General features: G+C 35.8%; 2 protein-coding genes across 2 annotated transcripts; one reads left to right on the top strand and one right to left on the bottom strand.

Annotated features, from left to right (window-relative positions):
• The first annotated feature begins 71 nt into the window (after positions 1-71).
• LOC135682829 (nicotinate-nucleotide pyrophosphorylase [carboxylating]) lies at positions 72-1,600 on the top strand. The gene has a single exon (XM_065197896.2). It carries the CDS (start codon positions 72-74, stop codon positions 993-995), a length of 924 nt encoding a protein of 307 aa, XP_065053968.2. The 3' UTR covers positions 996-1,600.
• LOC135682822 (uncharacterized) lies at positions 1,325-12,727 on the bottom strand. Its single transcript, XM_065197881.2, has 8 exons — positions 9,177-12,727; positions 7,956-8,157; positions 7,086-7,662; positions 6,516-6,700; positions 4,985-5,140; positions 4,234-4,643; positions 1,769-1,996; positions 1,325-1,463 (listed from the first exon to the last, which is right to left on the bottom strand). The coding sequence occupies exons 1-8, from the start codon at positions 9,902-9,904 to the stop codon at positions 1,325-1,327; spliced, it is 2,625 nt and encodes an 874-aa protein (XP_065053953.2). The 5' UTR covers positions 9,905-12,727.
• Positions 12,728-12,965: the final 238 nt, after the last annotated feature.

The raw sequence follows: 12,965 nt of genomic DNA, 5'->3' as shown, positions 1-12,965 counted from the left end.
ATTTGCCAGATGCCGGCCGGCGTTCTCATCGATTTCTTCGTTTCGTTTGTGTCATTTGATATACATTGGTCATGAGCGAGAACGTCATTTCTCATAAGCAATGTCTGCTTCCTCAAATAGATCTGGTCGCAAAGGTAAAGGATTGGCTCAAAGAAGACACTCCTAGCTTCGATTACGGAGGTTATGTCGTAGGAGATAAACAAGAAAGGGCTGTGCTTCTATGCAAGTCACCAGGCGTACTGAGCGGGGTTCCTTTCTTTAATACTGTTTTCAGTGAGCTTAATTGCACAGTAAGTTGGGTCTATGAAGAAGGAACAAGTCTGGAGCCGATCTGCAATGTTGCGTATATTCATGGAAAGGCCAAAGACTTGCTTTTAGGCGAAAGAGTGGCACTCAATATTTTAACCAGATCCAGCGGCATTTCGACACAATGTAGAAACCTTAGTAAGATAAAATTGAGAAAAAACTGGCATGGAGAGGTTGCAGGCACTCGAAAAACTACTCCTGGATTCAGAATTGTTGAGAAATATGCTTTGCTTGTAGGTGGTTTGTCAACCCATAGGTACGACCTATCTTCAATGATCATGTTAAAAGATAATCATATTTGGTCTGTCGGAAATGTCAAAAGTGCCGTCAAAAAAGCCAGGGAAGTGTGTGGATTCTCGACTAAAATTGAAGTGGAGTGTAGGAGTGTTGAAGAAGCAAAATGTGCAGCTGCTGCAGGTGCAGAAATTGTGATGCTAGATAATTTTGCTCCTTGTGCTTTGCATGATGCTGCTAGAGAAGTGAAAGAGTCATTCCCTTATTTAATAATAGAAGCTAGTGGAGGAATTACCGAAAATAACATAGAGGACTTTATGGGGCCAAATGTTGATGTTATATCAATGGGACGTCTCACTCAAGGATATCCAGTTGTAGATTTTTCAATGAAGATTATGAAAGAAGACAAGAACCCTGAAAATCCTACAGTAACAAATGGGGTGAACAGTCACTGATTCAGGGATTAAGACTTTTTCCCTAATGGCTTTGATGTAATTCAACAAGAACATTTATGTGGGATATTTCATATTTAGTGTACCCAGCCTGTAAAGTGTTGGTACACCATCTTCTGGCTTTCATAAACAAATAGCTACTTATATTTGTACACACAATTTAAATCACTTTTATTGTAGACAACACCAATTGAATAAGTGATAAATTTAATTTCATAACATCTCATCATACAATTTTACATTTTGCTTTTCAAATTACATTTAATGACCAAGAGAATTAATTTCGTAAATAATAGACTTTCTGTATTTTTTAACAAAATTTCCTGTACTATTTAAGCAAGTTTTTGAGCAGCCAGTTGCTGTGCATTGAATCCACTTGCCAGCATATCAACTTCAGCTCTGCTTTGTTGAATTGATGGTCTTGGCATTATAGGCATGTCGTTTTGTGGATGTCCAACAGTTATCTCTTTTCTAGAAAAACATTTTTACGATTGATAAAACCAAATGCATATTTTTGCTGCATTGCCATGGTTATGGTCTATCTTTATAAGTGTTATTGTTTACTGTAATTTGTTTGAATGTGTAACAAGAAAATTGTTTATTTAGAATACTAATTGCACATGTTTGTGTGTATGGCTTGTTTTTACCATGAGGTAACCCTGATAAGTCCTGTGTACCTGAGGTTTACATGCCTTCTGATTTCTGCATCGCAATAGCAAACTGCATAAATATCATAGTTATAGATTTAAAACAGCATGAGAATCTTTGATACTTACTGCACTATTGGAGGAAGATGTTCATTTCGCCCTTTGTAAATATGACCATCTCTGCCCATGACATCCTTTTCAAAAACTGGCTCAGTAGCTGCTTGTATTTGCAATGAATCTTCTCGATAATAAAGTGTTGTCTTAACAACAGATTTCTTTTGAGGGTCTAAAAGTGTGTGTGATCCACCACAAGATCTAGCACTTCTGGCTGTAAGCTCATCAAGATCATGGGCTCCACTAAAATATAAGATATGAGACTTTATTTATTTTGTTAGAAGAAGGTTAAATGTTAAATGGTTTAAACATTCCATGTTTTACACTATTTAAGTATTTAAATGATATTAAAAGCTTAAGCTTTTATAGACATCAATTTTAGGAGAAGGACTGTGACACAAGTTAAAAAGTTTGTGGTACGGCAGGCCAACAGCTAAAAATTATGCACCTAAGTTGTTTTGACTTGTCAAAAATTGGCGAGCTCAGCTCATTCTTCTGTGTAAACTCTCAAATTCCATATCTGCAATGTGGGCAAAGCTGGGACTCAACCTCATCTAAATTACCCTGGGCTAGTTTTTGTGTAAACAGAAGATTCTTCACCCAACCAATTTCAAGCACTTTAATCTGAAGAAAAACCGTCTTAATTTTTACATTAACTTTCTCTTCTCAATAAATAAAAATGTTTAAAAACAACGTCATTTCATGACTCATTCATTTTGAAGCTGTTCAACCCCGTTTAATCTCTTCTCTGTTCATGAGCACAAAGAAGTATTTTTATCGGAGAGAGTGATCATACAGGGGTCAAACTCCTGACGAGATGGTAGGGAGTATTCTCAGTTAATGTTAGCAAGAAATTGACTACCATACTCTACTGTTATTTTCCTCTATAATAATTTAGACTGTCCGTTTTAAATGTTTGGAGAATGAGACACACTTTTTGACTGTTTTTTAAATGAGCGTAAATATTTTCTGGGTAATGAAATACACTAGTGTAGATTTTTTGAGTCTGCATATGCATTTCAGATCTCTAGTCCAAAGTCATGATTTTGGAGTTGTTAGATGGTGTTATGACTAAGCCCACTTGCCTCTTCTCACACCTGGCTTTTGGAAAAATTTATTTTGAGTATTATATGTATGGTCTGTCATCAGGCAACGGTTTCATATAGGAGTTAAAAGAATAAAACGCAAAAAAATTATTGATCGTAGATGGATGTTGACAAAAATAAGACTTAATATTGGGTACGGTTTTCATGGAAAGGGAGAGTCTGCCTACGAGCCTTATTGTCCTCCAAAAAATGAGATCACTATTGAATGAAGCATAGAAAAGCTTTTCTGGTAAACTCGCATCGCAAGGATATCAAAATGCATGAAGTTTTTGCTTTGAGCTTATTTCTAATGTGATAAATCTATGAAGCGTTTGATGTGAATACAAGACAAATCTATATAAATAATCCTTTGAAAATTAATTTGTAGAAGATTAAAATTTCTTTTCATGATGGTAAGCTTTTTAAATAATTTCTTCAAAAAGGAATATTGTGAAAGGAAGCAATTTAGACAGTAATTTCTTTCTCGAGATAATCTTGGGCGAGGTCGATTTATTGAATTTTTTAATGAGCGAAAATTTCATTGGTGCTTTTCCTGACAAGTATGTTTTCCTGGCATGCCTGAAATAATCGGGCTTACAAATATATGTACTTTTTTAACAGGACAAATATTTCTACATTTGTTTGCATTTTTCATGGATATATTGCGATTTTTTGGTTGCTAGATCATAAATTCAAGGTGAATTGAATTCTGGTTGTAGCTGACTTGTCTGTTGCTCACTCCCAAATTTCCATTACAATTTCAGCGAGTCTCAAATTTTGACTATATTCCAATTGCATAAAGCAAAATCCCCGCACCTTTAAAAGTTTTCAACCTCCTCCAGGAATTTATCTTAAGTTCGAAAACCTTTTTCAGGAAAAGATGAGGACTTGTTGGGGTTTGGTCATCGTATTTTAGTTCATTTTTAAAATTGCCCTCCTTGCAGTCTTTGGCCTTGTGATCCAGGGGATCAAGCTCCCCCCAAAGCATTCAATAATTTGTGCGATTGCTGTGGCCACTATGTATTAAGACTTTTCGAATACCCAATAAATTGTTTGAGCTATCACACTTTTTCATCACTGAAATTTTGCACATGGGGTGTTTTTTTAATAACTCAAATAGAAGACAGCCTACACGCTAATGTTCGACTTCTGTATTCTATTGAGGCGTTTCTTATCAATTAAAACTCCACATTTTCACTGTTGTTCTCAGAAAGAAGTGGTTCAGATATGTTTCGCTATTTTGAGGAGACCAAAGCTGCAAATATAATTAAACATAATCAAGTCTTTTTTTGCCGTTTATGTATGAGCTTGGAGAATTCAGACTTCGTCAACTGCATCAGTTAAAGCCAATTTCTATCCTTCCACTTGCACTCAAAGGTATAATTCAAAACTTACCACAATCGAAGCAGCTGTTTCTGAAGTCTCTCTCGCTCCTGCGCTGCTTCATATCGATCCTTGTTGCTACCAGTGCCACGAACATGTTTTCTTATCTGCTCCAGCTCAAATGTTGTGTACGGACGGATGGCCCTTGAGCCAGGAAGCGCTTGGCACATTGGCAATGTTGGCATTACATCTTCCTGCAACATTTCTAGGGGTCTGTCACAAGAAATGCAGTGGAAATTTCGCAGTAATGGCTTGCGAAATCCGGCGGCCCCGTCTTCAGGTGACATTGGTTCTTGAACGCTCACCTTGAACGTTTTCATGCGATTTTCTAGGTTGTCTTTCAGCTTTTGTAAGTCATCTTGACCTATTGTTTTTTCAAGCCTGGTTTCCAACTTGCAAATAAACTGCTTCAGTATTGTTTCCTTAAAAAGTTAGGAAGGCAAAGTCGTTGCAAAGCTTTGTGTGAAGCAGTAGTCCACAACAATGTTACATGCAATGATAAATTGTAATAGTTATGAAACACTAGTTGAAAATTAGTAAATCCTGCAAGCTATATATGAAGGAGATTGATGCAAGTTATGATACCAATTCTGAATAAGACACAATTCATCGGACAGTTAAGTCTACGAATGATACATAATAAAATCATATCAAAATAAATTGGTTTTGTTTTTTAATGTATGAGAAATATCTGGCTTGAATTTGTAAGTAATACATAAAAATAAAAAAATGCAATTGTTCTTTGCCAATCTGTTTACTTTACCTGCCCATCAATTCTCTGCATAACATCCTGGATGTTTTTGTCCAAATGAACCATACAGGAATCAAACTGCTGTTGGGTTATCTTGTCCTCAATTTGACTCTTGTCGGCTTTTAGGCTCAGCATTTTCTCTATTTCATCTTTGCCAAGCTTTTTGATCTGTTGATAGAAGTTGAAAATTGTTCATTGCTAGAAGAAGATTGTCTGGGTTGATATCCGAAATGATCTCAGCCTTGCTATCAAAGAAATTTGATATGCTTAAAAAACAGAGTGAGGGAAATAAAACTATTCTTATGGAAAGATGATTTTGAACTTATTTTGTGACTTAAATATCACTGAATAATGGTCTTGATAAACGGTGAAGAATCTGCAATTTCGATTCAGACAGCTTTTGGTTTTATCGACCTACAAGTCTGAAGACTGTATTTTGAAACATTTTATTTATAACATACATAAATTTATTTATAAAATTTATAACAGTATAACCCCAATTAAATGCTTGTAACAGATAGCCAGTAATGAGAAAAACATTTTTAAGATGACAATGTACCGATATCCTTTTTTCTATCGAATAAATGAATTCTCTTAGTTTTAAATGTAAAAGTTATTTAAATGTTGCGTGCCTTTTGTATATCATTTTCGATGAAGAAATTTCAAAAACGTTTCTTCTGATCATGAGAAAACTAAAGAGGTTTGTAAGCAGTTTCAAAAATCGTTGAGCATGTAGTGCGTTCCTTGAGTATAATCCAAAAGATAACCAGAAAGGCGAAATGAATTGGAATCCAGTTCAGAGCAATTCACAATATAGACAACAAAGAGATTGGGCACATGTTGTAAACATCTCCTATTCATCATAGCTACCAAAGCCTGGATTTAGCTACTTTGATCAAAGCAACACCACAGATTTTTAAATCAACATATCTGTGCTATAGGCATTTTCTTTCCAACAGTAATTAATCTGATGATTACTGTTGATATTTAATTTTGCAAAATCTGAAGTCTTTAATAACTAGGTTTTAGAACTGTTTCTGGTTTTACATTTTTGGTTACGGCATAATAAAATTCCACCTTTTCTAATGTCATTAGCTACAACAGACAAATGCAATACCAAAATAGAAATTCAATATTACATTCATTTCCATCGTACTCATAAACAAGTTAATGATCAAACTTAATAAATCCAATTCTAATTCAATACATTTATGCAAACTGCGCTGTCACAGTGCTAAAGAACAATCATCATCACTCGCTGATTACCAACAAGAATGACTTAAGAGATGGCTTTTTAAACGGTTTTAGCCTATAACAGCCTTCATTGAAAATAAGAAACCAGTACCAAAATATTCCCTTCTTTGTTGTTTCTTGTTTTGATAACCATGTTGCTCAAAATTTGTAACTCAAAAAAATAAGCTGTATGAAGAAACAGTGCCAAAGAGGTCAACTCCATTTAAAGCCATCCATTTATTAAATTTCGAACTTGGCAATGACTTCTCCTCCGAACTCAGAGAAGGAAGCATTGTCCATAGAAAATTACCTTCACGTCTTCTATGGCACCTTCAATCAGCTCAAATCTCTTACTTCCTTCTTTCAATTCTTTTCTTAGCTTGAGAAATTCGTCGTCAAGTGAGCTATGTTCCTCTTTTAAGGCTGAGAGCATTGTTTTTAACTTTGAAATATCATCTTGCTCTGATTTCGCTGCGTAAGTATTTACTACCGATCCTAAGAAAAAGAAAAACTCCATTTCATTTCAACATTTCAACATTCAACGCATTTCAACAAAGATCTCCACAAGAATTTGGAACCTTAAGTCTCTCGACTCAAGAACTTGAAGCGGATAACAATTCTTTAAAGGAATTAACTTTGATCTTGTGTCGCTTAACTATGCAATATCTGATGTCGAGGTAAAGGAGCGATGAGATGGCTCTTTTCCAACAACAATTTTTTAAGTATAAGAAGACGCCAAACAGTTTAATCTGTTGCCTTTGTTTTGAAAAAGAGACAATTAGCTTTTTTCAAGCCGTCCACTGTTTTAAAAGGATACATCCATTGTAAGGAAATTCAAAATTTTAATATACATTTAATGCTGCTTTGAAGCAAGACTTACCCATTTTTGTATGAACTGTGTCAGTGAGTGTTTCCAGTTCTTTTCCTATCTTGCTGATGTTACTGGACGTTTCAGATTGCTCTTTGCCAATTTGATCAGATATGTACTTAAGTGTATCTGCAGTTTCAGACATATTCTTGATTTGCTCTTTCATTTCATTCACGTCTCTAGCTACAGGTTGCATCATAATCATATCTTGCTTTAATTCGGCCACTTGAGTTTCAAGTTGTGCAACTTTCTCCTGATCCTCCTTCTCTGCCTTCATTGACAAAGCGGATTTCATGCGCTCGAATTCTTCATTTAGGAAAATACTTCCTTCTTCCAGTTTCATGATTCTACTTAGAGCATCTTGAAGAAGCTTTGTTCGTGATTCTTTTCGTTTAGGAGGCTGCTCTGAAGCTGTAGGTGCAGGCTGACTAGAAAGTCGCTCTTCGATCAAAGATTCAACTTGGGATAATGAGCAGAAATCACTGAGATCAGATTTTGTCGCACAAGTCTTCATGAAATCTTCCATGTTTTGAATAGAAGTTGCCACTTGATCAAAGTACTCTTTGTTGACTTGCATTCCTTGATCATCCTTTGAAGAACAAAAATATTTTAATAATGCTTAATATCGAACAACTGCACAAAGTTCATTAAATAGTACTATGATTAAGTGCTTACTCTTCCAAAAAAAATATTTTCTGAAATTTTCGACAGTTGCAAATATTTTGATTGTGATAAAAATATTGGACACCTAAGTTATATCAATCCTGGTATAGTGAAATTTATGAATTGCATGCATTTATTTATAATAATTAATCGGTAGAAGATGCATCCTTAGTTATGCATATATTAATTCTTTCTACATTCTAGATATCTAATTTTTACCTTTGGTACAATCTTGCTCTCATTTGCAGTTTCTTTTGCTGACTTAATGCTGCCTCTTATTTCACTGATATCAGTTGAAAGATTGTCGATGAGACCAGTCATCCCCTGTATCGTTGCCTCAGCCGCTTCAAGTCGCCTGTTTACATTCAAGATTTGCCACATGTCACCAGCCGGTGTTTTGCTGTCTCTTCGATCCAGTGACCTTAAAGTTTGAGCAAAAACGAAGGTACAGTGAATGTTTAAATGTTATTTGATGCCAAAGACACGAAAAGATGATACCCCAATCGTTAGTAGTCAAAATGTGTAGATGAGACATAAAAAACTAACGCAATATCAAGGAAAATGCAATTAAATTCTAACTGAGAATTAACAGGAATATTTCTATTCATTTGCAAAACATCATACTTTGGTATACTTGAGACATATAAGTACCAGTTACTCATTAAAAAGTTTGTGACAAAGTTTACAAAGCCTGATAATAATGAGCAGCTTGAAGGCTTTGATAATATTTTTGCAGCTGTAGTAAAATAGGTATTTAGTCTGCAAAGATACCTAAAAATTTATTTGTTTGTTCAAATGACGGCAAGTGCTTTTGTCAGTCTTTGAGCTGTACTTATTGGAAAAATTAAAACTTCAAAATAACAACCAAAGCCAGGAAATTTAAATTTTTGACTCATTAATTATAGAAAAAATTAATGATAGCATTACAAAGATCTTTCGTTCTTTGCAAAGTCGATTTATGAAAACGATGGATAATCTAATAGATGTGTGATTTGAGCCCACGATATTTATTGGAATATGAAATAAAACCAATTAACTATGATGTGGATATTTCCGCAAGCCAACATCTATGCAATAACACATCAAGTGTTTGATCAATTGCTTTTATTCAGAAAAAAAATACAAAAGTACAAATATTGATATTAAACCATGTAACATAACTAACAACGCTTCTTATGCATAGACAATAGTATAGAAAGGTTTACATAAGGGAAATTAAGGGCTACCACATAACGAGTAGATCAAAATGGCTGTTTTGGCACAAGTAGAGTTAGAGCCTGGCGTTGCCATCCGAAAATATAGCCTCATTGATTTAACTTCATAGCAACTATCTGTAAATAGAGACAACGCAATGTAACAGCCCTACCTATTGATCAAATTCAATGTAACAACTTCTAACAGGCCTATTAGATGCAATGTAACAACTTGTAACAGCCCTACCTGTTGATCAATAAGATATCCTGATTGCTAAGGATTGTACCATCATTGGCATTAGCGACAAGAGATAAGCGTCTCTCGGGGAATCCAGCACTTGCATTTGATCCTCGTCTTGATGCTGTATATCCAGTTGGGCTCACGGATTGGCGGCGCACAACCCTTTCAGTGCCGTTGCTTGATTTTGCTGATGTAGGCTTATTTTGGCTTGCATGGGTATTCTTTTCGGAGGTGTCTTCCTGTGGAAGTTTCTTTTCAGAACTTTTTCTACTTGCGAGTGATGTTTCATCTTTCTGGTCCCTTGAAACATGATTTTGCTCATCTGAATGCGAGCTCCGCCTCTTGGAAATGTCTTGATGAGAGCCTTGTTGCTGATTTTCGTCAAAGATAGTGGGCTCTTTGATGTCTGACAAATTTGAAGACGACTTGGGGTCATTTTCCTTAGCCATATTTTGTTCATCGCCATTTTTAATAGCCTTTTCTGATTTAAGAGCAGCGTTGTCAGTTTCAACATTACTTTCTTCTTGAACTTCTGGCAGTGGTGTTGATCTGCCAGAAAGTGACTGAACACGATAATCAAAATCCTCTACAGTACCGGCCTGCTTATTGGCAATTCCAAGATGTTTCAGTATCTCATGTATGACTTCATATAAATAATTGAAATTCACTGCACCTATCTCAGGAGTTCCAAGTGATAGATTCAGTAAATCTTCTAGGCTATGTTTTGAAGCCATGCTATCATATGTTTGAACAACCACAAAAGTTTTTATCGACTTCTTTGCCAACTAATGACATTCACAAGTGAGTTGGCTACTCTGTGTCTTCAGCATGTAAATACTTAACGTCAGATTAACCTAATGATTAATGTTGCAATGACGTCAAATTAAGAACAAAAGATTACTCTGCATAGCCACGATGTTATCGCAGTCACAAGCTTTTTCTTGCTATTCCATACAACCTTACTTTAAAAACCTTGAGCAAAAACTACCTTTATTTTGCTGTTTTCTTTAAAAAGCTTCTTTTTCAGATCTTGATTCAATGGTGCCAGGCGCTGTTACCTCACTGCATGTGATGAGAATAAGTTAAAGCACCTGCGATAAACTCTCAATGAAGAAACGATTCGTGGCGCTTTAAACTATTAGCGAATAGCAGAACAGTTTTTGACCTCTGATAACTATTCACTTGCTTGAAAATAATTTCATCAATTCTTTCCTAGACATCTAAATTTGCGGCAAGTGAAATATGAGATATGATTAAATACGTATTCCAGCTCTTCAAATCTCATCTAAACTTTTAAACAGGAGAGTGCAAAAATGCTTCGAGAATAACCGCCTCATGTACATCTTCATTTTCATCATTTTTAGTAAGATCCATAAGGCATTATACTGATGAAGATTGAATCCATCAACCATGCACACCCATTATATATCATGAAGGTGGTGAATTGATAAAATGCTCCGAAATTTAGCTTATGTTGGAAAAGATTTTGTCAATAGAGCTGTTCCAAAAAAAGTTCAAAAGACATTCTCAATTACAAAATAATCGTTGAGCTGTGAAAAGTTTAAAGGAAGAATCTTCTAGAAAGGCAGTACTTATGGTCTCGTGTTTATCTGACAAATATTTTTGTAATGAGAATACAGAACTGAAATCTGTTATCTGTCTTCTGTAAGTAATCACTCCTCAAACCAATGCTACTAATACTATTTAGAATCTTACCGACCCTACAAATCTCCAGCATTGTAATTTGCAGTGTGAACTGTTAAAATTCGCCTTTAGTTGTAGATATATAGCAGAATGTAGTGATCTGTATTCAGTATAACATTTTCACCTACTTTGAGTTTTCTTTGCTTTTTGTTTCAAACAAAAATTCGATAAACATCTACCTAAAAAGCAGAGTCCGTTTTTGTTGAGGAGAAGATAAGTTTGAAATAAACTGAACATACCCCCCTCCTTGTAGGTAAACTGCACACGTACTAGCTTTAGGTAGTCGAAACTTGAAACATGGAGGAAAATAGGTTGGAAATAAAATACTATTAGGCCCGCCAAAAACCCCAACAATAGAGTTGTAAAATGATTACGTCACAAAAATCTATTTTTAGAATTTTTGAATTTTTTCCCCATAACCTGAAAGAGCATTTTGAAATACCTCTATATCTGCAAAACCAGTTAGAGGTATTACGAATCGGCTGAGATGTGTCCAGATGAGCACAACACAAGCTCTGACCCCATCAAACCTTTGTAATTTGGTCTCAGTTCAAAACTTTATGAACTGAGCCAAAATAACAGTAATCCGCTGGCGAACTTCAAATCTTCTATTTACCATAGCTCACCAAATTGTTTACAAATTTAACTTATATTGCATATATGGAAGTATTTTATAGTGTTCTTTCATGTTATGTGGTCAAAATTCAAAAATTCTAAAAGAAGTGCTTTTGTGACGTCACACTTGAGAACTCTATTCATCTAGATGATATCATTCTCTGGAAAAGTTTCACAGATAAAAATTAGATAGGTAGGGTTTAGTTGCAGCATTTCAGTGGCATTTGCATTTGCCTTGATCACAGTTTTTGACCTCTGACCGTTTTGTTTCTAAGCTCTGCTTAAGAGGATTTGAGACTTATCTCCAAGTAGAACCAACAATTCTTCCAGATCTCGCTAGTTAATTCTTTCAAAAAAATTTTGGATTCAAATTGTTATGAGCTATACCCGTTTGAGAAAAACACGTGAGAGATAAAGGTAACCCGCATGTTTAAGCAGTCTTTTTAGAACAGGACGTTTTCGAGAATGAGTCATGAAAAATTCTTATCTCAATCTCCAGTGGTGATAAGCTTTTCGTGATTCTCGTCTCGAGACAAAGTTCCTTTCAGATTTCCACTTTTATTTTGCTTTTCTCTTTTCAAGCAAGTATATCCGATAACGAAACAAACAATTTGACTATGTTTTGTGTATATTAAGGCAGCTTAGTCCATAATTCGATATCAATTAAAACAAATTCTAATTTGTATCATGATACGCCATGCCTATGTGCAACAGCATTATAGGCATAGTAGCTCCTGAGTACGCAGCAAGACCTTACAAACATCCCTGTCTAAGTGCCCCGGCAAATCCTGCCCCGGCGAATTCCCCGGTGAAACAATTTAAGCAAAATCCTGCCCCGGGCAAGGCAAGATCCTCCCCGGTACAAAATTACTGTCCCCCTGGTTAGATCGCCTCAATTAAATTCCTCGGTCACAAGTCTTGCAAACCCCAGTACCAAAAGCGCCTCAAAGTTTCCCCGGCAATCCAACATGTAGCAAATTTAGGAATCCAGGCTGGAACCGATAGTCATTTATGGCTGACGCATGCGTAAACTACCTTTCAATTTATTGGCGCGGATTCGCATCTCCTGCAAGCTGACACTCAATTAAAGTAGACTATCATATGGCTACTTATCGACTATTGCTGAAAAGATCAGCAATGCAACGGTATTGCCTTTTTTACTGACTTGAGTTTCGGACCAAGTTATTGAATAGTTTGAAGGTCATGCAAGGTAGTATTTTTAAGAGCTCTAAACACCTCACAAGTCATTGCAAGTCACTGCAATACCCTGTAAGATCCTGCAAGGCACTGCAAGACCCTGTAAGATCCTGCAAGGCACTGCAAGACCCTGTAAGATCCTGCAAGGCACTGCAAGACCCTGCAAGACCCTGCAAGATCCTGCAAGTACTTGCAAGAGCTTGCAAGATCCTGAAAGAGGCAGGTGTACATTTGCCTTTGTTGAGAACAAGTCATGATAAACATTAACAGAGTTGAAAA

Source organism: Rhopilema esculentum, chromosome 16 (assembly GCF_057945365.1).
Source record: "Rhopilema esculentum isolate cy_ngs chromosome 16, ASM5794536v1, whole genome shotgun sequence".
Classification (NCBI taxonomy): domain Eukaryota; kingdom Metazoa; phylum Cnidaria; class Scyphozoa; order Rhizostomeae; family Rhizostomatidae; genus Rhopilema; species Rhopilema esculentum.
This window is presented reverse-complemented; position numbering and strand designations above follow the sequence as displayed.

Bases quoted from the DNA above. Each gene is read 5' to 3' on its own strand.
- LOC135682829 (XM_065197896.2), top strand. From the start codon at position 72: ATGAGCGAGAACGTCATTTCTCATAAGCAATGTCTGCTTCCTCAAATA.
- LOC135682822 (XM_065197881.2), bottom strand. From the start codon at position 9,904: ATGGCTTCAAAACATAGCCTAGAAGATTTACTGAATCTATCACTTGGA. The intron at 6,701-7,085 runs GTAAGTCTTGCT...TCTTTTTCTTAG, and splicing joins CACAGTTCATACAAAAATGG to GATCGGTAGTAAATACTTAC. The intron at 1,997-4,233 runs GTAAGTTTTGAA...CTTATATTTTAG, and splicing joins AAACAGCTGCTTCGATTGTG to TGGAGCCCATGATCTTGATG.